The sequence below is a fragment of the Schistocerca serialis genome, chromosome 9 (genome assembly GCF_023864345.2).
Source record: "Schistocerca serialis cubense isolate TAMUIC-IGC-003099 chromosome 9, iqSchSeri2.2, whole genome shotgun sequence".
Classification (NCBI taxonomy): domain Eukaryota; kingdom Metazoa; phylum Arthropoda; class Insecta; order Orthoptera; family Acrididae; genus Schistocerca; species Schistocerca serialis.
In genome coordinates, this window is record NC_064646.1 from 177398494 (window position 1) to 177423006 (window position 24513).

The 24513-nt window shown below is 43.9% G+C and overlaps 1 protein-coding gene across 1 annotated transcript in view; it reads right to left on the reverse strand.

Moving 5' to 3' along the window:
- LOC126418516 (uncharacterized) overlaps positions 1-24513 on the reverse strand; it is an 80609-nt gene that overhangs the window by 16428 nt on the left and 39668 nt on the right. Inside the window, exons 2-3 of the mRNA XM_050085317.1 lie at positions 10826-11690; positions 10527-10689 (exon numbers count right to left, since the gene is read on the reverse strand). Coding sequence (XP_049941274.1) covers positions 10527-10689; positions 10826-11690 — 1028 coding nt within the window. The remainder of the gene's footprint in view (positions 1-10526; positions 10690-10825; positions 11691-24513) is intronic.

Below are 24513 nucleotides of genomic sequence, written 5' to 3' on the forward strand. Positions count from 1 at the left end.
GAGGTAATTCATAATGTTTGAACACATTATATATTTCAAAATCTTACTACAAACTGGCGTTAGTGATATGGGTCTGTAATTCACTGGATTAAACCTATTTCCTTTCTTGGGTATTGGCATGACTTGTGAAACTTTCCAGTCTTTAGGTATAGATCTTTTGACGAGAGAGCAGTTTATATGATTGCTAAGTATGGAGCTATTGTATCAGCATAGTCTGAGAGGAACCTGACTGGTATAAAATCTAATACAGAGGCCTTGTTTCAGTGAGTGATTTAAGCTGCTTTCCTACACTGAGGATATCTACTTCTAAGTTACTCATGTTGGCAGTTGGTCTAGGTTCACAGTCTCGAATATTTACTTTGTCTTCTTTGTAGAAGGAGTTTTAGAAAACATTGTTTAGTAACTTTGCTTTAGTGGCAATGTAGTCAGTGACATCACCATTGTTCCCTCACAGTGAAGCTGCTGATGTACGAGGTCTGTTCAAAAAATTCTGGAACATTCGTAATTTCATGCCAGTGGTGTGTTGGAGCAAAATGCTGCTGGCATCCCTGCGCATCCTGTGCTTAATGAGTAACTACTGGAAATTGCATTGTTGTATGTTATTTAGTTACTGTACAGTGCTGTACTGAGTAGAACGTTGTGTCACACAGTTTGCAAATTTCGAGATGGCAGAATTAGAGGAGCAACGCATCTGCATTAAATTTTGCATAAAGCTCAAGAAAACCTTTACAGAGACAAACAAAATGATGCAGGAAGCCTACGGTGGTAAGTGCTTAAGCCATACTCTGAGTTATGAATGGTTCACACAGTTTAAAAATGGCCGGATGGAAGTTAAAGATGACCCACATTCAGTATACCCTTTGACGTCTACCAACGGTGCTCATGTCAAGAACATCAACACAATTGTACGTGCCAATCGAAGACTGACTATCTGAGAGACTACCGAAGAATGTAACATTTCATGTCACGAAACCCTGACACAGCAACTTTGAGTGCATCGTGTTGCTGCAAAGTTCGTCCCACGGCTCACAAGTCAAGACCAGAAAGACTTTCACCTTGCAATCTGTGAAGAGCTTTTGGATCGCACAAATGAGAACAACATGTTCCTTAAGAGATTCATAACTGGTGATGAATGGGACATGGATATGCTGCTGAGACCAAGGTTCAATCTTCACAGTGGGTCGGGAAAGGTTCTCCAAGACCAAAGAAGCTCGTCAGATTGCAACCTCCTCTAGGATGATTTACCGCTTTGTAACATCCCCTCTGCAGAATGACAAACCCAAACTTATAACTTATGGGCCCTTTGAACTGTCTGGTACAGTAAGTGGTAGATTTACAGGGGTGCGTGGCAGGTCCTCTTTGTGCCTTACCTGTGTGGCAGCAGTGTAGTCAGCCTCCGCACTTTCTTAACCTGTAATCTTACCTGCCCTTAACTGCAGTTCAGCTGCTCGTACGTCATTTGGCACCCTGTGGATTGTGGACTTAGCAAATACAGGGTGTTTCAAAAATGACCGGTATATTTGAAACGGCAATAAAAACTAAACGAGCAGCGATAGAAATACACCGTTTGTTGCAATATGCTTGGGACAACAGTACATTTTCAGGCAGACAAACTTTCAAAATTACAGTAGTTACAATTTTCAACAACAGATGGCGCTGCGGTCTGGGAAACTATAGTACGATATTTTCCACATATCCACCATGCGTAGCAATAATATGGCGTAGTCTCTGAATGAAATTACCCGAAACCTTTGACAACGTGTCTGGCGGAATGGCTTCACATGCAGATCAGATGTACTGCTTCAGCTGTTCAATTGTTTCTGGATTCTGGCGGTACACCAGGTCTTTCAAGTGTCCCCACAGAAAGAAGTCACAGGGGTTCATGTCTGGCGAATAGGGAGGCCAATCCACGCCGCCTCCTGTATGTTTCGGATAGCTCAAAGCAATCACACGATCATCGAAATATTCATTCAGGAAATTAAAGACGTCGGCTGTGCGATGTGGCCGGGCACCATCTTGCATAAACCACGAGGTGTTCGCAGTGTCATCTAAGGCAGTTTGTACCGCCACAAATTCACGAAGAATGTCCAGATAGCGTGATGCAGTAATCGTTTCGGATCTGAAAAATGGGCCAATGATTCCTTTGGAAGAAATGGCGGCCCAGACCAGGCTTTTCGGTTCCCCATATGCGCCAGTTCTGTTTATTGACGAAGCCGTCCAGGTAAAAATAAGCTTCGTCAGTAAACCAAATGCTGCCCACATGCATATCGCCGTCATCAATCCTGTGCACTATATCGTTAACGAATGTCTCTCGTGCAGCAATGGTAGCGGCGCTGAGGGGTTGCCGCGTTTGAATTTTGTATGGATAGAGGTGTAAACTCTGGTGCATGAGACGATACGTGGACGTTGGCGTCATTTGCACCGCAGCTGCAACACGACGAACGGAAACCCGAGGCCGCTGTTGGATCACCTGCTACACTAGCTGCGCGTTGCCCTCTGTGGTTGCAATACGCGGTCGCCCTACCTTTCCAGCACGTTCATCCATCACGTTCCCAGTCCATTGAAATTTTTCAAACAGATCCTTTATTGTATCGCTTTTCGGTCCTTTGGTTACATTAAACCTCCGTTGAAAACTTCGTCTTGTTGCAACAACACTGTGTTCTAGCCGGTGGAATTCCAACACCAGAAAACTCCTCTGTTCTAAGGAATAAACCATGTTGTCTACAGCACACTTGCACGTTGTGAACAGCACACGCTTACAGCAGAAAGACGATGTACAGAATGGCGCACCCACAGACTGCGTTGTCTTCTATATCTTTCACATCACTTGCAGCGCCATCTGTTGTTGAAAATTGTAACTACTGTAATTTCGAAAGTTTGTCCGCCTGAAAATGTACTGTTGTCCCAAGCATATTGCAACAAACGGTGTATTTCTATCGCTGCTCGTTTAGTTTTTATTGCCGTTTCAAATATACCGGTCATCTTTGAAACACCCTGTATGTAGAACTAAGGTTTTGGAGAGGAATTTTGGTGCTACTAAATATTGCAACACAGATCTTCTAAAAGCAATTACATTCTAGAGACATGTTGGCCTCAAAATCCTTTGATACAATTTATTACAAACAAATTGCAAAATCATAGTTTACACACCAGAATCCTGCCACTTATAGGTCAGACAGATATGCCCCTCTAAGTGGGTTCAAGACCACTGTTGGAAACCAATTGCATTTGGTTGCTGTCTCAATCAATTTAATCCCAATTGTGATCATATTAATACAATTCACTCAGCTGCCATGAGGGTCTTTTAATGCATCGGGCCAGGATCTTGTATTACTGGATGCCACAGAACTCAGTCTTTACTTACACTTGATACCCCACACAAAAATAAACAGGATCATAACCAATTGGTAATAATGATCATTGGCAGAAAACAATTGCAATAGCAGGAGTGAGCACAGCAGCTGACTTACCGTGTTCATGTTGTCGAATGCAATAAGCTTTGCTCAATTAACTATTTGCATCTATACCTCAGTAATTGTCACATATTAAGATAAACATTCATTCACGGTCTAAATAACTTCACCACCCATGCGAACATTACTTTGCCACCGTCTTATTCAGACTTAGCCAAAAAGCAAAGCTTAGTTTGTAATCCTGCGTGAGCGCAGCTGCTGGCCATCTGTGCTGCTCCCCAGTCGAACAGTGAGTCCCCAACAGTGGCGTGCTGTGCGCCCTTCTCCCCCACTAAACAACATGTGACATCAGCCACCATCTTTTCCCTTAAAATAGACACATTTTACCTTATACTTCCCCTGTCGCTTTCTGCAGATATGCACTTTTGATTTACACTCTTCTGCAAATTTTACTCGGGCCTCTGCTCTAATTTAAAGTTTTTTTTTCAAATGAACTACTTTTTTACCCTTCAGCAGCCTCTGGTCAGACCAGGCCACCTTCTCCATCCCAAGGGGTGTTCACCTGTGGATACTGTGTCATATTTCTAAGCTACTCCTGGCTTTTCTGTGTCCTTCTGCCTTCATGTTCTCACAATTCACTGTGCTGGCCTACCACGCCTGACTCGGCTCTTATCATAACCCTCCGGCATGCTACCTCCGCTCTGGCCATCCGCCTCTCTGCTATACCGCTGCAGTCTAAGCAGCACTCACTCAATTAAAAAGGCTACACCTTTAGTTTCATTGCCCATACAACAACCGGGTTTCTTTCTGAAGCCACCTCATATTCTTAGCTATCAAATGAAGTTCTTAAAATTATTGCTTATCTGAAGCGTGGTCATTCGTGCACAGCACCTTGCCACATTTCAAGGTCAGGTCAAATGTCAAAGAGATGTTGATAGTTTTTTTTTTGACTTTGAAGGAATTGTTCTTCATGAATTTGTGCCACAGGGGCAAACTGTTAATCAATGGTACTATCAGGACGTGTTGTGATGCCTGCAAGAAAATGTGAGAAGAAAATGGCCTGAAATGTGGGGAGACAATTCATCGCTCTCGAATCACAATAACTTGTCCCTGTTGTGCTTGAGTAATGCAAATAAAAAAAAGTAATTACTGTGCTGCCTCATCTTCCATACTCTCCAGACCTGGCCCATTGAAAGGACAAAGATTTCCAATGATAGATGAGATAAAAGACAATCCACAGATGGCACTTCGTACCATCCAGCAAGAGGCATACCAAGACAGCTTCCGGAAGTGGAATCTGCATTGGGAGCGATTTATCAGTTGTGGAGGAGAATATTTCTGTTCTCGCGTAATAGTCAAGTGCAGGCATGATGGTCAGGAATGGTAGAGCAGAGAGGGCTGTGAAGAAGATGTCAGCCAATAGTACACTGACCGACCCTTCTCTAGGACAACACCAAGACAGCAGTGGCCTCTAGGTGAAAAGAACATAAGCACTGCGCCACCTAGATGTGGCACAGTTGAAGACTAGCTGTTATACGAGCTCTATAGCAGTGACTTAGGAACTGCATTGTTTTGCTTGTATTAGGAGTTGTGTATACAGAAGAGATTTTCTTATTTTGTCTGTCGCCTATTGCTTATGACACACCATTTTAAATTCTCAAAGTTAAGTATTGTCATTATCTTTCTGTAATAAAAATTCATCAATACCAATTGCTTGAATTGTTGTCTAGCAACCTGAGAAAGAAGGTTTCCTAGGCACCCCATATTCGGAAAGTAGGCAAAACACAATAATCTCGAAGGAGATCATGCACAATAAGTAAATGGAATACACAGAATTATTTTATGGACAAAGTTCCAGAATTTTTTGAACAGACCTTGCACTTTATATATGACCAGAATCTGTCTGCATTTTCTGCCAGATAATAAGACAGGGTTCCATTGTGGAATATATTAAAAGCATCTCACACTTGAGCTCAGGCTAAATTTTGAGCTTCTGTAAAACTTCGCCAGTCTTGGGGATTTTGCATTCTCTTAAATCTGGCATTCTTTTTCCATTGCTTCTGCAACAGTTTTCTAACCTGTTTTGTGCACAACGGGGGATCAGTATCATCACTTATTAATTTATATGGTGCATATCTCTCAACTGCCACTGATATACTTTTTTGAATTCAAACCACATCTCCTTTATGCTTACACAGTCAAATAGGAAGGAGTGGAGATCACCTTTTAGAAAAGCATCAAGCAAATTTATATCTTCTTTTTTATACAAATGGTTCAAATGGCTCTGAGCACTATGGGACTAAACATCTATGGTCATCAGTCCCCTAGAACTTAGAACTACTTAAACCTAACTAACCTAAGGGCATCACACACATCCATGCCCGAGGCAGGATTTGAACCTGCGACCGTAGCCGTCGCGCGGCTCCGGACTGAGCGCCTAGAACCGCTAGACCACCGCGGCCGGCTATACAGATGTAGTTTGCATTTATAATTGTTTGATTTTAATGTTATAGTATTCGGTCTCTACAACAACCCTGTGGTCACTAGTCCCTGTATTCATCATGATGTTCCCAATTTCTTAAGGATTATTTGTATATTTTTGCAACTGTTTACACTTCAAGTGGGCTCCTGAACTAAATGTTCAAAACAATTTTCTGAGAAAGCATTCAGTACAATTTTGAGTGACTTTTGTGCCTACTACTGGCCTTTAACACACATTTTTCCCAACATGTCGAAGGAAGATTGAAGTTGTCACCAACTATAATTGTAGTGGGGTACGTATTCGAAATAAGACTCAAGTTTTCTTTTAACTGCTCAACAAATGTACCATCTGAGTCAGGGGTTTTGTGAAATAAAACATTACTTATTCCAGTTGTCAACTATAACTTCTACCAATGCTAACTCACAGGGACTACCTACTTCAATTTATGTAAAAGGTAAACTACTTCCGACAGCAATAAACACTCCACTAACAACTGTATTTAATCTATCGTTTCTGAAAAAGAGTTAAGTCCTTCATAAAAATTTTCGTTGAGTTTATTTCCGGCTTTAACCAGCTTTCTGTGCTGATGACAATTTGAGATTCAGTGTTTTCTATTAGCACTTGGAATTCTGGTTCTTTCCCAACACAGCTACGACGATTTACAACTACAACACAAATTGTTTCTAGATCTACCTTCATGTGTGTGTCCTGTGCACTTTTAGAGTGTAGTTTCCCAAAGAGCCTCTAAACTAAAGAAGCACCCAACCCCTTCGCACAGCTCCTGCTATCTGTCTAGTCACATTCTGTATGTAGTGTCAACCCTGACCTTTTAAGCAATGAACACAAAACTGTCCATTCCAGACTTATGAGATTTTGCTCAACACTGTAGAAAGTCACACCTACCTTTCATAAGATCACCCAGGCAATGAAACAATATGCCGTCTTCTACACATTTGACAAATACATCAGCACATCTACCTTGATTGTCTTCAAATCTACACTCCAGAGGCACAGGAGTTTACCTTCTCTCATTATCACCACCTTATACTTTGTGCAGCATTCTTCTCCTCACTAAGAAATCTGCAGCTTATCAACAGTCATTTCAGAACCCCTTCAATGCTGCAACTGCTCAATTCTTATGCAGATGAACAGAATGAAGGTGTTGGTCATTTGATCCAGATAGATGCTGACAGAGCAGCTGGTGCACGACTGGCATGTGGACAAGATCAGGTCATGTCCTCTCAGCATTTCTCAGCCTGTACCACAGAAGCATCCTTTGGACTGTATTTATATTGGGTATTTAAGTCTATTCTTGAACTGCTGGTGGCTTGCAGCCATCAACACTTTATCAAGCTTCCCTTTGCATTAGCTATGGAAGTAGCACTATTTGTCACTAAAGGAGCATTCTACAACCTTATGCAAAACAACAGTTCTCAGTTCAAAGAAGACTCGTTTACCTCTTCATGCAAGTGCAGTACACACGTCCATCTGATTACTATTCCATTTCATCCTGTAGAAAATTGAGCAGTAGATTAGACACTAATAATCTTTTTAAGCCTCAGATACACAAATTACACAATGTGCAACATTAGAAGAAGCCTGATTAGTGTGTTACTGGACACTGTCTGTTCCATGTTACAGCTCCGATGAGCTCAGATGTTTTAGATCACTGACATTACACACTCCTTGACTTGCTGCAGGCACATCCACGGGATCTGCCACTGCAGCAGCCTCTCTTTCGCAAGAGCAACCTAGTCTCACTGCATACCTTCTTCACGTGCAAGATGGACTGTAGGCACTGAGCACTTGTCAGCAGCGACATGTTTGCCGTCATGGCTGTATTACTCAAGGTAAAAAATAGCTGCAGTCTTGCTACCCTAAGATGACCGTCTGGTACCGTAGCTCCTCTGCCTCCCCAATTTTCTCTATGGAACTGCCGCTGCCAGAAACTCAACAGCAGCAGTAGGAGCTTTGTCCTTAATCAGCCCGATCACAGCCATCGGAATGGGCTAAACAGATGATTCGATAGCGGTGGACCCAGATGAGAAAATTGAAGGTAGATTAAACTCTAATGTCCTATTGAATTATGTGGTCAGTAGAGACAGGGCACTAGCTCAGATTAGAGGAAGATGAGGAAGGAATTAACTCATATCCTTCTCAAAGGAACAATCCCGGCATTTTCTTTAAGTGATTTAAGGAAACCACTGAAAACTCAAAACTGACTGTCTGGATGGGGATTTGAACTCCAGCACTCCCAAATGTGAGGCCAGTTCCTTACCACTGCAGTACACCACCTCGATTAGAGACTTTGATGGACACTGACACTCATTTCCAACTTGCCTCTAGTCCATGTCTGGAGCTGCCACCACTGAACTCACCTAGCACATCATCACTGTCATGAACATCAAGCAGTTGGCATTGCTGCAACACCTGACAAATGGTCTGATTGTAACCCAGTCCGTTAGTAGGAACACTCTTGCATAACTCCCTCAGAGTGCTCATGCTGTGGCATTGCCTTGGAGGTTTTTGATCTTACAACTGAGGGATCTACTGTTTCTTCTAGGCATTAATAAAAAGTCTGCTGAGGAGTTGACTGTTGTAGTGTGGGTGGCATCCATGGAGGGTGCCATGCACTTAGTTGACAATTAACTCTGTGTGTGTTGTTTACTACTTAAATTAGAGGCAACTTAGTATAAGCATTGATAAATAACAACAGTAACTAAATTTATTTACATTTGGCTGGGTCTTCGGGATTCAGGGTGTGGTTAACACTTAACAACAGACATGAATTACAATTATCTGAAGCTTTTTTTATTTTCTTCAACCAAGGAGGCAGAGGAGGAGAAACGAAAGGAAATTAGGCCCTAATGCTGCCGAAGTCATTAGAGATGAAGCACAAGCTCAGGGTGGGGAAGGATGGGGGAAGATGACTGACTGTGCCCTTTCCAAGAAAATGGAGGAAGATTGGGTTTAATGTCCTGTCAACATTGAGGTAACTAAAGACAAGCACAAGCTCAGGTTGTGTCAAGGATGTGGAAGGAAATCGGCCATGCCCTTTCACAGGCACCATTCTCGCATTTGCCTCGAGCAATTTAGGGAAATCACGGGAAATCTAAACCTGGATGGTCAGACGTGGTTTGAATCGTCATTCTCCTTAACACGAGTTCAGTGTGCTAACCACTGCACCACCTTGCTCGGTGCCCTTTCAAATGAACCATCCCACCATCTGCCATTAAGTGATTTACGAAAATCTTAATTTGGCATATGATGCTGCGGTTATCTGTTCCTCCCACAGAAACCAGTTCTTCTTCTGTAGTCCAGTCCACACATCTGCCCTGTTAGAACCCAATGTTTCTCTGCTGGAGAGCTGTAGTAGAACCAGTACATTACACGTTTCTACAGGTTGCCTTGAAGGTTTTGGTTTTAGTTTAAGTGCTATATTAGAGGATAGATAGTGCGCGATTGAAAACTTCAACATTGTTACTTTCTGGATACAAAAACACCATCAAGCCCGTGTTAATCTTAAGTTACAGTTTCAACAAACACGCACGGGCACGGGCACGCGCACACGCACAATAGAGGGAAACATTCCACGTGGGAAAAATATATCTAAAAACAAAGATGATGAATTTTGTGTGTATGTTTGTGTATCTATCAACCTGCCAGGGTAAGTCACATCATCTTTGTTTTTATACACACACACATTTGAATTACAAAAAACAAATACTAAAAGAAAAGGTTGCATGGCGTGAGATTCGATCCGGCGACCTTCGGATTACAAACCCGAGCGCTTACCGCTGCGCCACGACGCTGTAGAAAATTATTAATCGTAGAGAGTATTTCACCGCAATGGTTGCTTTTAACTGTCGATTTTCTCGACAACGGCTGAGAAGTGCATCTTGGTGCATTGCCACATTACACCTCTGGCCATGAGGTTTTATTATGCGCAGTATGAATCGAATCTGAATTTCACAACTGGCGGCCTCCCCTTGTGAGTGTGCTACACAATAAGCAGCACTGCGAACAACACACGCAGTCTGTGACCTGCACCACAGCATCTGTGGGTGTGTGTCTGTTGATTTTTTGAGTCTCTTCCTAAATTCTTACTGGTTGTTGGTTGTCTATGCTTCCTCAACATTTCTGTACGTTATCCATTGTCCTTCCACATCAACTGTGTTTACAATTCAGGCCCTCTCCAAAAAGAGAGAAATTTTTATTTAATTTAACGATTTTCTTACATGATTGTGGCAGATTAATGTCCACAGTTTGTCTCTCAGACCTTCCGTGATTTCTGTGCCCATCAAGACATTCGTTACACGACTGCTGCTCCACTCCCAATCTAATGGCGAGGCGGAACAGGTTGTCTGCACGTTCAAGGTTCAAATGAAGAAGCAAGTTGTGGACTCTTCTGCAGATGACACCTTGATGTGCCTCTCAAGTCTCTAAAGTTTTACACCAGTGTTTTCATTGGTTAAGATGTAATGCCTTAAAGGACTGTCAGGAAATGAAACATAATATTTTGAAGGCAAATGTGGAAATACTGTATTACAATGCTGTGGAAAGTAACAGATCTTATTTTTTAAAAAAACCACTAGTTCTTATTTTAAAAAATACATAATTACCACACTCACAATTATGATTGAAGGCCAATCGTGGATTTCGTGCATAAAAATCAGGGGTTTCTGCATGGCAGTCAAACCAATGCATCCGGCGATACTTGCCAAGATCTTTAATGCGTAGCTGGTCCCCATAATTATGAACTTTTACCCTTTTACTAACAGTATCTGGATGCTCCTGCAAACATTATTTGAATGAAAAAATTAATTTTAATTCCTTGAACATATAGCTGTATCATTTACCAGTTACAGTCAAATGACTCACTAACTTCCATGGAAACTACTGAAATATAAAATATTTGCAAATCACTTACCTTTCTTAAGGGTGTTTCTAATCCACAACCAGCACTCAACTGTTCAGATTTATTCCTGCACTTGCATTTCTTTAATTTAACATCGTGTTTAATTATATTCTCTTGAGAACTACTTCCATCCTCATCTGAAGTTTCTGCACTGTGTACAATGCCACCTTTCTTTGTTTGGGTTGCAGTGTCTTTAAACAGCACATTTCTAATAGACTGTGATTGACGCCGCAGCCTACGTAGGAAAATTGATTGAGGAGAATAATTTATCATATCTCTAGCACTTAACAATGACTGAAGATCTTTATCTGTAACTGATTTGCCTTTTTGGACTCTTCTCCCATAGGATTTCTTGGGGTGGTTCATTCCAACATTCGTTGCCTCTAATCTACTGGAATGTGGTATTTTACATCGACAGCTTTTAGAACATTTATGAGTAAAAATGTTTCTGATGTAACAGTTATGGTTTTCAGAATCACTCTCATCTGACAGAACTATTCCTGGACAGTAACACTCAGGACAAGGTTTAAACACTCTTTTCTTGGCACTGCCTGACTGTTTCTTGTGTTTTTTGGGGCTTCGCCCATGTGACTGACATAATTTCTTTTTCTTATATGATGAGACAATAAGCACAGGTCGCCTAATTTTCTTAGCTGATGGTGGTGTTGCATATTTGGCAACATGTGACTTGTTTGCTCCCTGCTTTCTTACATGAGTAAAATCTTCATCTGAACTTCCTTCAGTGTGTTGCTCTCTGGACATACCAAGGACACAAGCAATATTTTTTGAGTTATTTCTAGTTTTCCATGCATCATATTTCCGCCTATTGGGAGAGGCACTTGATAAATGTTTTACCCTCTCCAATGGTCTAGGTGTTCTGTAAGTTGATAAGAAATAATTTAAGAAGAATAATAGGAAAACTAAGCAATACATATGAAAATAAATATGAGTGACTATACTTTTCTGGGAGTACTGGAAGAACTATTTTTTTTAATATAGGCATAACATTACAATACACACAAATTATTTATATTATTTCTCTTTAAAATGTATTATTCCGTTGTTCCTTGGTTTAGTTTCCACATTAAATTGTATGTTTCTTGATAAATGGTTGGGAATGCAAGCATCACCCCTGCCCCTCCCCACATACCAAGCAAAGCAAGCAAGCAGTTTCCACAGAAACTTAAAAAAACACTCTTATCTGCAAACAAAGAAATCTTCTTTTGATCTTTAACAATAATTTCCAATTGCTACTGAACCATAAGTTTAATGTCGCTTGCACTGTTGCCATATTTTACACATAGCAACCCTTTTTGTGCTCTACATTATATATAATTTTGTTATTGTAGATGCTTAAATTAAATTGATAACATGGTGGTGAGTCTGCAAATCCAAAGTGTGTTATGACGATTTTTTTTTAAATGTTGAAAGTGGATGCAGTAGAAAGGGGGACGGGGATTGAAAGAGACTGAACCTTTGAGGTCATAAGACCCTTTTTTCCCTTTGATAATCTAAGCCTTAATTTCAGCCTCCCCCCAATTTACTGGAATGTGGTAGTTTACATTGGCAGCTTTTGTGAACATTTATGAGTAACAATGTTTCTGACATAACAGCTATGGTTTTCAAAATCGCTCTCATCTGACAGTACTATTTCCGGACAGTAAAAAAAACACACACACACACACACACACACACACACACACACACACACACACACAAAGCAATTATTGTGTAAGCACCACTGGATTGAGGGGAGGTGGCTGGGTAGAATTTGGAGAATGATGGCTGTGTTATGTTCTACACTCTAGAATTAGTTGGAGTGCCATTGTTTAATAAACATAGGTCAAGATCTGTGATTATTCACTCAGAGCACTTCAGATGTCGTACCACCTTCTCACAACGGGTTTTGGGCCTTGAAACTGCCTATGGTCTAAGGCACATGGTCATGTGTACATAAGAACTATAAAATAATGTATAAATATTTGGCTTAAGGAACACTAGCACAATTATTGCCTGAGAAACAGAGATAAATCAGTAGTAGCAAATAAAGCAAGGACACTTATTTTCATCGAATACTACGATTTTATCAAGATCCAATTGTTGCTATGCTAGGTTTTGCAGAGAGGTCGTAGAAATCCAAAAGCCGAAAAACAATTATAACAGAAAAGAAGAAAGAGTGAAATTAGACAAATTGTGGATCTTATTGCTACATAAAGTAGAGTGTTGAGGAGTTCTTTTTCACTGAAACGAGTGTTAAATGGTTCCGAACATTGCGTAGTGAAAGGCAGGTTCTTATCTTATACCAATCTGTCGCCTTTATGGAACGATGAAGGGTAGTTGCCGGATGCAGATGCTTAAGGGTAGTGTGCTGCATAGTATTCTATGATAACAGTACAGTCAGAATGGATGTTGCCATCTTCGAGGAAACTGGAAATACTGTTGTTAGCTGGTGACAACAGATAATATTGGTCCACATCTGTGAAAAAGAGGTATGGCTCCTTATGATAGCAGCATACCTTTCCCAACCTCCTTACTTTTGGTGGGTCATAAGGCAGTGAGCCACGTGTACAGCCTTTTAAAGGTAAAGAAGTTTTCCCACTGACGATGATTCTCATGTTGGAGCACCCAACTTTGATGTTTGTTTGCCTAAGCAATTTCATGTTTCCATCATCTAAATAGTTTCCAATGAGATGTTCCCGAGAAAAGGGGAATTACCTAGTCAGTGCTTTTAATACTAAAGTAGCTGTGTCCTGTGTCCTATATCCTGTATTAAGTCTGTGATATCCCCTTGTAGAACAGCTTTGGATGACAGGGTGGCATTGAAAATATGCCCATCAGCTCTCTCGAAGACCCATTACTGATGGTGTTTGGTTGGGTATCAATGTGGGAGGGTTACAGCAAATAAGAATGGTTGCAGATCATACTGTTTCCACCATCTGATTGAGGAGAGGCAGCTGGGGGTACAAATCAAGAGAATTGTGGCAGTATATGTTCCATGTACCACACCAAAATGAGATGGGGTGTCGCTGTTTAGCAAACATAGGTCAAGGTCTTTGATTAATTGTTCAATTAGGGCACCTCAATTTAGTGTCTTATGACTCTTTCTCACAATGGGTTGTGGGCCTTGAAACCACTCACGAGGAGAAAAAGTAAAGGTAGCTGATGGATCAGGTTAGTTATCTCTGCTGTCGGTTCCCTGTCCAGAGGGAGATAGGCGTCTCAGAGAGTAAAATCCATAGTTGTATGTACAGGGTGACAATTATTGAACTGTATGAAGTAAAATTGTCATAATTTCTGCGTTAGGATGTTCAAAATGCATGGTTGCCCACGTGGCATGATGGGAATTAGTATGCGCAGTACAGTTTGGTTTCACGACAAAGCCCACTTTCATTTGGATGGGCTCATCATAAACAAAATTGGTGCATTTGGGGGACTAAGAATATGCATTTTGCGATTTAGAAGTCTCTCAATAGGTGACTGTGTGGTGTGAAACGTCCAGTCACAGAATAATTGGTGCGATATTCCTTGATGGCACAGTGACTACTGAATGGTACATGAAGGTTTTGGAAGATGATTTCACCCCTATTATCCAAAGTGACCCTGAATTCGACAAGATGTGGTTCATGCAAGATGGAGCTCAACACCATCGAAACATGAGAGTGTTTGATGTCCTGGAGGAGCTCTTTGGGGACCACATTCTGGCTTTGGGGTACCAAGAGGCCACTGGCATGGACCTCAATTGACCACCATATTCTCTGGATCTGAACATATGCAACTCCTTTCTGTGGGGCTATATTAAAGACAAGGTGTACAGCAATAACCCTAAAATCAGTGCTGAGCTGAAAACAGCCATTCAAGGAGGTCATCGACAGCATCGACATTCCGACACTTCAACACGTCACACAGAATTTCGCTATTTGTCTGCAGCACATCATCGCCAATGATGGCAGGCACATTGAACATATCATAACCAAAATCTGAATATCTGTAGTGACATTTACATGTTGAATAAAGTGTGTACATGTCATGGTTTGTAACTATTGTATGTTTTTCTTCATATAGTTCAATAGTTGTCAGCCTGTATGTGAACAGATACAGCCTGCAGCACTATACTGAGCAGAACTTGACCAATAAAGGTCTCCACAAGCACCAATGTGAAGACACCACCTGAAGCTCATTCAGAGCCAACTGTATTTTTGAAGTAGGCACTGAGATTACATAAGGTAAAGCTATATGTTGCAAAGAATCAAGTTTCCTTGAGGGCTATAGATATTGTTGGTAAAAGTAAAGTAGGTGTCAGAGTTCTGCTAGGTGGTGAAAATGACCAATACAGTTCCACTGGATGATGGTTTTAGGGGTACCTAGGTATGGCAGTAAGGATACTAGAAGGTGGGGCATTTTTAGCCTCTGCCTGCACCACCTGTTAAGTAGGAACAGTGTCAACATGCATAATTTCAACATTTAAGTGTGAGTTGGTAGGCTGGTTGAGCACTGAGGGATTAAACAGTAATGTCATCACTCAATAAGCAGCTCATCTGAAGTTAGTGACATCTGCCAGAAATTTGATCGTATTATGAAATTATGTAGGAGTGGTAAAACTGAGACACTGAAAGCAGTATTGATGCCAGAGTTGAAAAATTATTTAAGGAGAAGTATAGATAAATGTGCTGTCAGCTAGTCTCTAGATCACAGCTGATGAGCGGTCTCACAAAACTAGTGTCTGGCGATCTGGTCCCCCCTCCCACAAATCCAATTATGTGACAGAGTAAGCTATGTCTTCTAGTCAGGAGAGTCATAATAGGGTAATTTCACAGAAAGTGAAGTTTTAATTGTCTGTAACAGTCCCTACACCTTTGTTTGGCAACAAATCAACACCGCTGGCATCATCAAATCTTTCCTGTATACTGTCATTTCACCTATCTGGTTTTTTGTTTGTTTTTTTTTCCTTCCACATTAAATCAAACAATGGAAAATCCAGGATGAAATGTCACAATATTATGAAAAGGATATTTGTTCACCATATAGTGTGTGTGTTGAGTTGCAGATAGGCACAACAAAAAGACTATTGGAAAGTGAGCTTTCGACCAACAAGGACTGTCGAAAATAGACATCCACATTCCTCCCAAACCACAACACCTTCTCCCCCATTCACTTTACCTCGTCCTACTCAACCCAACAAGCCACCCTTCCTCAATGCTGACCTCCACCTTAAAGATGGCTACATCAGTACCTCTGTCCATATCAAATCTACCAACCTCTAGCAATACTTCCACTTCGAAAGTCGCCACTCATTCCATACTTAGAAGTCCCTTCCATAGATCCTAGCCACCCATGGCCATCACCTCTGTAGTGACAAGTAGTCCCCCTCTAAATGTACTAAATCCTCCCACAGTGGTATTCCACCACCCACCGAACCTACACAATATCCTTGTCCATCCCTACAAAAACCCCTTTCCCAACTCCTTGCCTCATGGCTCATATCCATGTAAAATGAAATGATCGTATGGCATTTATTGGCCGGGATATCCCCTTCAGGATTCGGCCGCCTGTAATAGACCCAGATGCAAGATCTGTTCCATACATCATCCCAACACCACCTACTGCAGTCCGTCACTAACATCACCTATCCCATCAAAGGCAGAGCTACCTGTGAAACCAGTATGTGATCTGCAAGCTACGCTGTAACCACTGTGCTGCATTCAGTGTGGGCATGATAACCAACAAGCCATCTGTCCACATGAATAGCCGCCGACCCCATTGCTGAGAATGCCGTCCAACACAACATTCTTCATTTCAATAAGTGCTTCACAGCCTGTGCCATCTGGATCCTTCCCACCAACATTAGCTTTCCAGATTTGTGAGATGGAAACTCTCCCTGCAATATATCCTACGTTCACGTAACACTCCTAGTCTCAAGCTTTATTAGTCATTGTCCTTACCCATCTAGTCCCTTTCCTGTTCCCATTCCAGCACTACACAGCCCTCTATTTCACCAACACACCCTCAGCTTTTTTCCTTTTCCACTAACCTCCCCCCCCCCCCCCCCTTCCCCTCCCATCCGTCGAATCTCCCATGTGCAACTAGCTGCCCTACCTTCTCTCCACCTCACCCCTGTACACTCCCACACGTGTGTGTGCGTGTCTGTGTGTGTGTGTGTGTGTGTGTGTGTGTGTGTGTGTGTGTGCGCATGAGAGAGAGAGAGAGAGAGAGAGAGAGAGAGAGAGAGAGAGATTTTGTTCTGCTTTAGGGCACAAAAAACAACTGGGGTCATACACGTCAAAGTCAAAAGTACGTATCTAAAGGAATGTTTCCCTCTATTATATTAAAGTCAAAAGTATAGAACACGAAGACAGAAGAGTTAAAACATCAGTCCCAAGTGACATTAGAGAAGACAGCTAAAAACAGGGACATGGAGAAAGGGCTAAAAGAGACACCATACAGAAATGGAGGTCCAAAATTAAATATTAAATGGCCTTTGTCATATTGGTTTGGCGGATAAAAAGTAAAATGTGGTCAACAACCCGCGTTTCATTTGCTAAAATGGCCGATAACTCAAGACGGCAAACCCAAGCGGGAACGTAAACGGTTAAAAAATGGTGCACAAAGTGGTGCAGTAGTGCCACTCATCAATTGATGATAGCTAAAAAGGCAGTGCCCAATACGCAGCCCAGTTAAAATGACCTCCTCCCGCCAGGGCTGAGAGGAGGCCGTCCAAGCCGCTGGGAGAGGCTTAATAAGCCAGAGCTTATTCCCTTGAAGGAAGGACCATTGGCGATGTCAAAGGGACACCTCTTGACAGACAGAAACACAGAGATCATCAGAGGGAATATAAGAACTAGTGGGCTGAGGTACGAGGACTGCAGCCTTGGCAGCAGCATCAGCAGCCTTGTTTCCTGGCAGACCAACATGATCAGGAACCCAGATAAACATCACAGTGGCTCCACCAAGACTGAGCAAGTGACAGTTTTCCTGGAGCTGCTGCACTAAGAGATGGGCGGTGTACAGTGCACATAGACTTTGAAGGGTGCTGAGAGAGTCCGAGCAGAGGACACAACTGAAAAATCTGTGTTTTGCAGAATGCACTCCGTGGCTTGATACAGGGCGAAGAGCTTGGCTGTAAATACTGAGCAGTGTGCCGGAAGCCGATATCAAAAAACACAGGTGCCAATGACGAAGGCACACCCAACCCCACGGTCAGTCCAAGAGCCATCAGTGTACACAAAGGTACTATTGTGAAGTTCCATGCGAAGGTCGTGAAACTGAATACGATAGAGCGAGGCTGGAGTAGTGTCCTTAGGAAGCGAATGAAGGCGAAGGTTAACATGGGTTGCTTCAGGACGCCAAGGTGGTGAACAATTCACACCCATTGGGAAAGTTGCAGGAAGTGTGAAGTTAAGCCGCCATAGCAAGTGCCAAAAGCGGACTCCAGGAGGTAACAGAGAAGAGGGAAGCACCCCATATTGGCAATCAAGGGAATCATCAACGAAGGAGGCATAGGATAGGTGGCCATGCATGGCAGACAAATGGCATGCATACCTGCTGAGGAGAAAGTCACGGCAGTAGGAAAGTGGTAGTCCAGCAGCTTCAGCATACAGACTCTCAACTGGGCTAGTGTCAAAGGCACTAGTGGCAAATGGATGCTAAGATGGTGGATAGTGTTGAGACAGCATAAGAGGGATGCATAAACAAAGCACCCATAGTTCAGTTTCGAGTGGACAAGGGACCTGTACAAATGGAGGAGGGTGGTTCGATCAGCACCCCAGGACGTACCATTGACGACATGTAGGACACTGAAGAACTGCGTACAGCGGGTTGCCAGGTAAGACACGTGGGAGGACCAAAAGTGTTTCCTATCAAGCATGAGCCCCAGGAATTTTGTAGTTTCAATGAACAGTAGGGCAACAGGCCCAAGATGAATAGAAGGTGGGAGAAACCATTTGCACTGCGAGAAATTCATACAGACAGTTTTGTCAGTGGAAAAACGAAAGCCACTGTCGACGCTCCAAGAGTAAAGACGGTCAAGACAACGCTAAAGACACCACTCAGTGAGACAGGTCCGTGGAGAACTGCAATAGGTGACAAAATCGTCAACAAAAAGGGAGCTGGAAATGCCCAGCAGGAGACAGGCCATTATAGGGTTAATGGCGACAGCAAAGAGGGTGACGCTCAAAATGGAACCCTGAGACACATCGTATTCCTGGATAAAGGTGTCCGACAAGGCAGCACCTACATGCACCTTGAAAACTCTGTCCTTTAACAATTCCTCAAGAAAACAGGGTAGGTGGCCACGGAAGCCACACGTGTAGAGAGCATGAAGGATACCAGTCCTCCAGCAGTTGTCGTAGGCCTTCTACAAATCGAAAAACATGACCACAATCTGGGATTTCCACAGAAAACCATTCATGACATGGGTGGACTAAATAATTAGGTGGTCAACTGCTGAGCGCCGTGCTCGGAATCCACATTGTGCATTCGTTAGTAAATTGCGTCACTCGAGCCACCAGACCAGCCGGGCATGAATCATACATTTTATCACTTTGTAAATGCAGTTGGTGAGAGAGATGGGGCCATAACTAGAAGGAAGGTTTGTATCCTTACCAGGCTTAGGTATGGGTATGATGGTGGTTTCACACCAAAGTCTGGGAAATGTGCCCTCTGCCCTGATGCAGTTGTACATGTTAATCAGAAAGTGCTTGCCTGCAAGAGAAAGGTGCTGGAACATCTGAATGTGGACAGCATCTGGCCGTGGGGTGGAGGATCGGGATGAACTGAGAGCATGACCTGCTCCCTCATAGTAAAGGCAGCACTGTAGCACTCACAATTTTGAGAAGAGAATAGTATCATCTGAGCCTCCTCCACTCGTTTCTGATGGAGGAAGGTAGGGTGATAGTGGAAAGATCTCGAAACTTCCACAAAATGGCAGCCCAAGATGTTGGAAATAGCAATAGGGTCCACGATAAAATCGTCTGCTACTGTCAGGCCGGAAACTGGCGAATGGATCTTGGTCCCAGAGAGCTGTCAGAAGCTGGCCCACACGAAAGAGGAAGAGGTGGAACTGTTAAAAGAACTAGTGCATGAAACCCAGCTAGCTTTTTTGCTATCCCATGTGTTAAAACAATGACAGTGTTTGTTCAACATGTACCGCAATATTCTGCAGGACTTGTGAACTGTGTGGTTAGGATTTTACTGCTCGTAGATGTTCAATAGTTAACTAGTGTAGCAGTATGTGGATGTTCACCTGCAAACTATTAACGACGCTTGTCAAAAGTTAAACAATAGTGCACAGGCCATATTAAATGTGTATATGGAGGCTTGTGAACAGTTAAAGTAAACAACAGCGAAACGCAAATGTGCACCTGTTGGCTAAATCTTTTAAAGTAGTCCGTGTTCGACTTCCATCCCCCATTTTTCAGCTAGTATAGCAATGCAGTACGTCGACATTGAGGACAACAAGCAAAGAAATAGAGCAGGCGAACGTCACATATCAACAAGACGTTCTAGTGTGGTTGAAATGATGACACTTGTAGCAGCGCATCGGGTTCGGAATGTACGGCCGGACTGTGATAATTTCATTGCCTGCTTTGATCTTGGACAGAAGCACCACTCTATCAAAGGTGTGAAAAAGAGTGCGGGTGGGCACTAAGGAGGAATCTACCATTTTCATTACCCAGTGGACGGCAATGACACCCTGATCAGAGAGGTAATACTGGATTTCAGCCTTGGTTACACAGTCGAGCAGCCTTGTGCAAACAACACCATGGAAAGAATTCAGAGTTCTATGGGCCTCGACATGAACAGGGTAGCCATTGACAAGCAGTAGCTGTGCTTGAGAATCAGAAGTAGTCTCCAAAAGCAGAGTGCCATTCTGTAAACGAGAGCAGGATTTCACAGGGCCAGCAATTGCATCAACATCTTTCTGAATAATAAATAGATTTACTGTGGCGAAGGAATGACCGTCTTCAGTGTGTGAGACCACAAGGAACTGTGGTGCAGCAGGAAGGGTCTCTGAATCATTGGTCTTATTACATTTACATTTCGTAGACACTAATTGTGAAGATGATTGACTCCTTGCGAGAGAGTACCCCATGATTGCCAGTGTCTTCGATAGCACACTCCTTCCAACTGGGGGCCCCTTTCACAAGGGGGCGCACCCGCCTTAGGTGATTGTTCACAACACCTGACAGAAGGACCAATCGGCAATATGGGAATGTTGTAACTCAGGCAATTGCCCCTCCCTGGGCTTGGCCTGTAACGGGGTACATGCGAACCCTACCTGTCGACCCGGGGCTGGGTTACGCAGTCACCTGTTACACGTCAGACGTGTAGGCTGGCCTTCAGGAGTGCAAAGGGAGGAAGAAGAAGAGAAAGAGGAACCTCAAATGCCAAAGCAGAGGAACGAGAGGGGAAGGGAAACAAAGTAAGGAAACGGGAGCGAAAAACAATGGTGAGAGTGTTCTTACATCATAGACAGACAATGCATTCCCAATAACACCCCAGACATGTTACCCAATGGAGGGGAAAAAGAATAGCAAAAGGCTACGACAGACATGCAGCACAGAAGGGAAAAATGCTGCAAAGGCTGGGGCCCTGTGGCAGCCAAGCACAAACCCACCAAAGAGTCGCGAGCCCTCTGTGTGTGCGTGTGCGTGTGTGTGTGTGTGTGTGTGTGTGTGTGTGTGTGTGTGTGTGTACGGCACACTTTGTCCATCTTAGACAGGTTTGTCAAGTTGATAAAACGAAGAACGCAAGCAGCTGCTCCTGGGTCATCCGCTAAAATGGCATCTAGAGTACATGGCAGGCCAAGATCAAGACGCAGTGTATTAAAATCCGGACAGGATGTTAAAATGTGGCGGACCGTCAGCAATTGCCCACATGGGCAGAACAGCGCCAGCACAGCCGTCAGCAGATGGCGATGGCTGAACCGGCAGTGTCCAATTCGCAACCAGGCCAAAACTACCTCCTCCCGCCGAGAAGGGCGTGAGGAGGACGTCCAAGCCGCGGGAAGAGGTTTCAAGGCCCGAAGCTTGTTGTCCGTAAGTGCAGCCAAATCGGCATGCCACAGCGATAAAATGTGCCGACAAATGACCCTGCTACAATCTGATGAAGGGACACAACAAGAAGCTGTCTGAGGCTGGAGGACCGCAGTCTTGGCCGCGGCATCTGCAGCTTCGTTCCCAGGGATACCGACATGGCCAGGAACCCACATAAAGCTAACCAGAGAACCGTCGTCCACCAGCTGCTGAAGAGAGCGTTGGATCCTGTGCACGAAAGGGTGAACCGGATACGGAGCACTGAGGCTCTGGATGGCGCTCAGGGAATCGGAGCAGATGACATAAGCAGAATGTCGGTGGCGGCAGATGTAAAGAACAGCCTGGTAGAGGGCAAAGAGCTCAGCTGTGAAGACCGAACAATGGCCATGGAGCCAGTATTTGAAACTTTGTGCCCCGACAATACAAGAACACGCGACCCTGTCATTGGTCTTAGAGCCAGCTGTATAAATGAAGGTCATATTAATGAACTTCGAACGAAGTTCGACAAAACGGGAGTGGTATACCGAACCGGGGGTGACCTCCTTTGGGAGCGAGCTGAGGTCAAGGTGAACGTGAACCTGAGCCTGGAGCCAAGGTGGCGTGTGGCTCTCGCCCACTCGAAAGGTTGCAGGGAGTGAAAAATCAAGGTGTTGAAGGAGGCGACAAAAGCGAACTCCAGGGGGTAGCAGAGCAGAAACATACAACCCGTATTGACAGTCGAGAGAGTCGTCAAAAAAGGAACGATAAGACGGGTGGTCGGCCATTGACAGTAGCCAACAGGCATACCGAAAAAGCAGTATATCGCGCCGGTAGGTGAGTGGCAATTCACCGGCTTCAGCATGAAGACTCTCGACGGGACTAGTATAAAACGCTCTGATTGCAAGACGTAAACCCCTATGTTGTATGGAGTTGAGGTGGCGTAAGATGGACGGCCGTGCAGAGGAGTATACGAAGCTCCCATAATCCAGCTTGGAGCAGACGATCGACCGATATAGGCGAAGTAGGATGGTTCGATCCGCTCCCCACAACATACCACTGAGAACACGGAGGACATTTAGAGAACGGGTACAACGGGCAGCCAAATAAGACACATGTGGAGACCAGCTAAGTTTCCTGTCAAATGTAAGACCTAAAAATTTTGTCGTCTCCACGGATGGGAGAGCAACGGGACCGAGTCGTAAGGACGGTGAGAGAAACTCTTTGTAGCGCCAGAAGTTAATACAGACCATCTTCTTGGCAGAAAAACGGAAGCCATTGGTGACACTCCAGGAGTAAAGATGGTCAAGAGAACGCTGAAGACAGCGCTCCAGGAAACATGTACGCTGCGCGCTGCAACAGATGGTAAAATCGTCCACGAAAAGGGAGCCTGATACATCAGCTGGGAGGCAATCCATTATTGGATTGATCGCTATGGCGAAGAGAGCGACGCTCAAAACTGAGCCCTGTGGCACCCCATTCTCCAGGCGAAAGGTGTCTGACAGGACAGAACCCACACGTACCCTGAACTGTCAATCCATTAAAAAGGAATGAATAAAAAAAGGGAGGCGACCGCAAAGGCCCCATGTATGCATGGTGCGGAGAATACCCGCCCTCCAACAGGTGTCGTAACCCTTCTCCAAATCAAAAAACACAGCCGCGGTCGGGCGCTTCCGGAAGAAGTTTTTCATAATGAAGGTCGACAAGGTAACCAGATGGTCAACAGCAGAGCGGCGCCTACAAAATCCACATTGTACATTGGTAAGTAGGCGTCGAGATTCGAGCAGCCAAACCAAACGAGAGTTAACCATTCGCTCCATCACCTTACAGACACAGCTGGTAAGCGAGATGGGTCGATAACTGGAAGGCAAGTGCTTGTCCTTCCCCGGCTTAGGAATCGGTACAACAATAGACTCACGCCAGCATGCGGGAACATGTCCCTCAATCCAGATGCGATTATAAGTACGAAGAAGGAAACCTTTACCCGCAGGAGAAAGGGTCTTCAGCATCTGAATATGAATAGAATCAGGCCCTGGAGCGGAGGACCATGACCGGGCAAGTGCATTTTCGAGTTCCCGCATGGTGAAAGGGGCATTATAACTTTCACGATTCGAGGAGCGGAAGTTAGGTGGCCTAGCCTCCTCTGCCTGTTTTTGGGGGAGGAAGGCAGGGTGTTAATGAGCGGAACTCGAAACCTCTGCGAAAAAGCGGCCGAAGGCATTGGAGATATCCTCAGGGGCCACAAGGACGTCATTCGCGACCGTCAAGCCAGAAACTGGTGAGTGGACCTCAGTGCCAGATAGCCGGCGCAGGCTACCCCAGACAACAGAAGAAGGAGTAAAACTGTTGAAGGTGCTTGTGAAAGCAGCCCAGCTGGCTTTCTTGCTTTCTTTAATAATACGACGGCACTGCGCACGTAATCGTTTATAATTGATACAATTCGACACTGTAGGGTGGCGTTTAAAGGTGCGTAAAGCACGTCGACGAGCACGTAAAGCGTCTCTACATGCTGCGGTCCACCAGGGCACCGGTACGCAACGTGGAGAAGAAGTTGTGTGAGGGATGGAATATTCAGCAGCAGTGAGAATGACTTCCGTGAGGTGTGCTACCTGACTATCACAGCTTGTGAAGGTTTGATCCTGGAAGAGAAGAGCCCCCAGTCTGCTTTGGAGATGTTCCAACTAGTTGAGCACA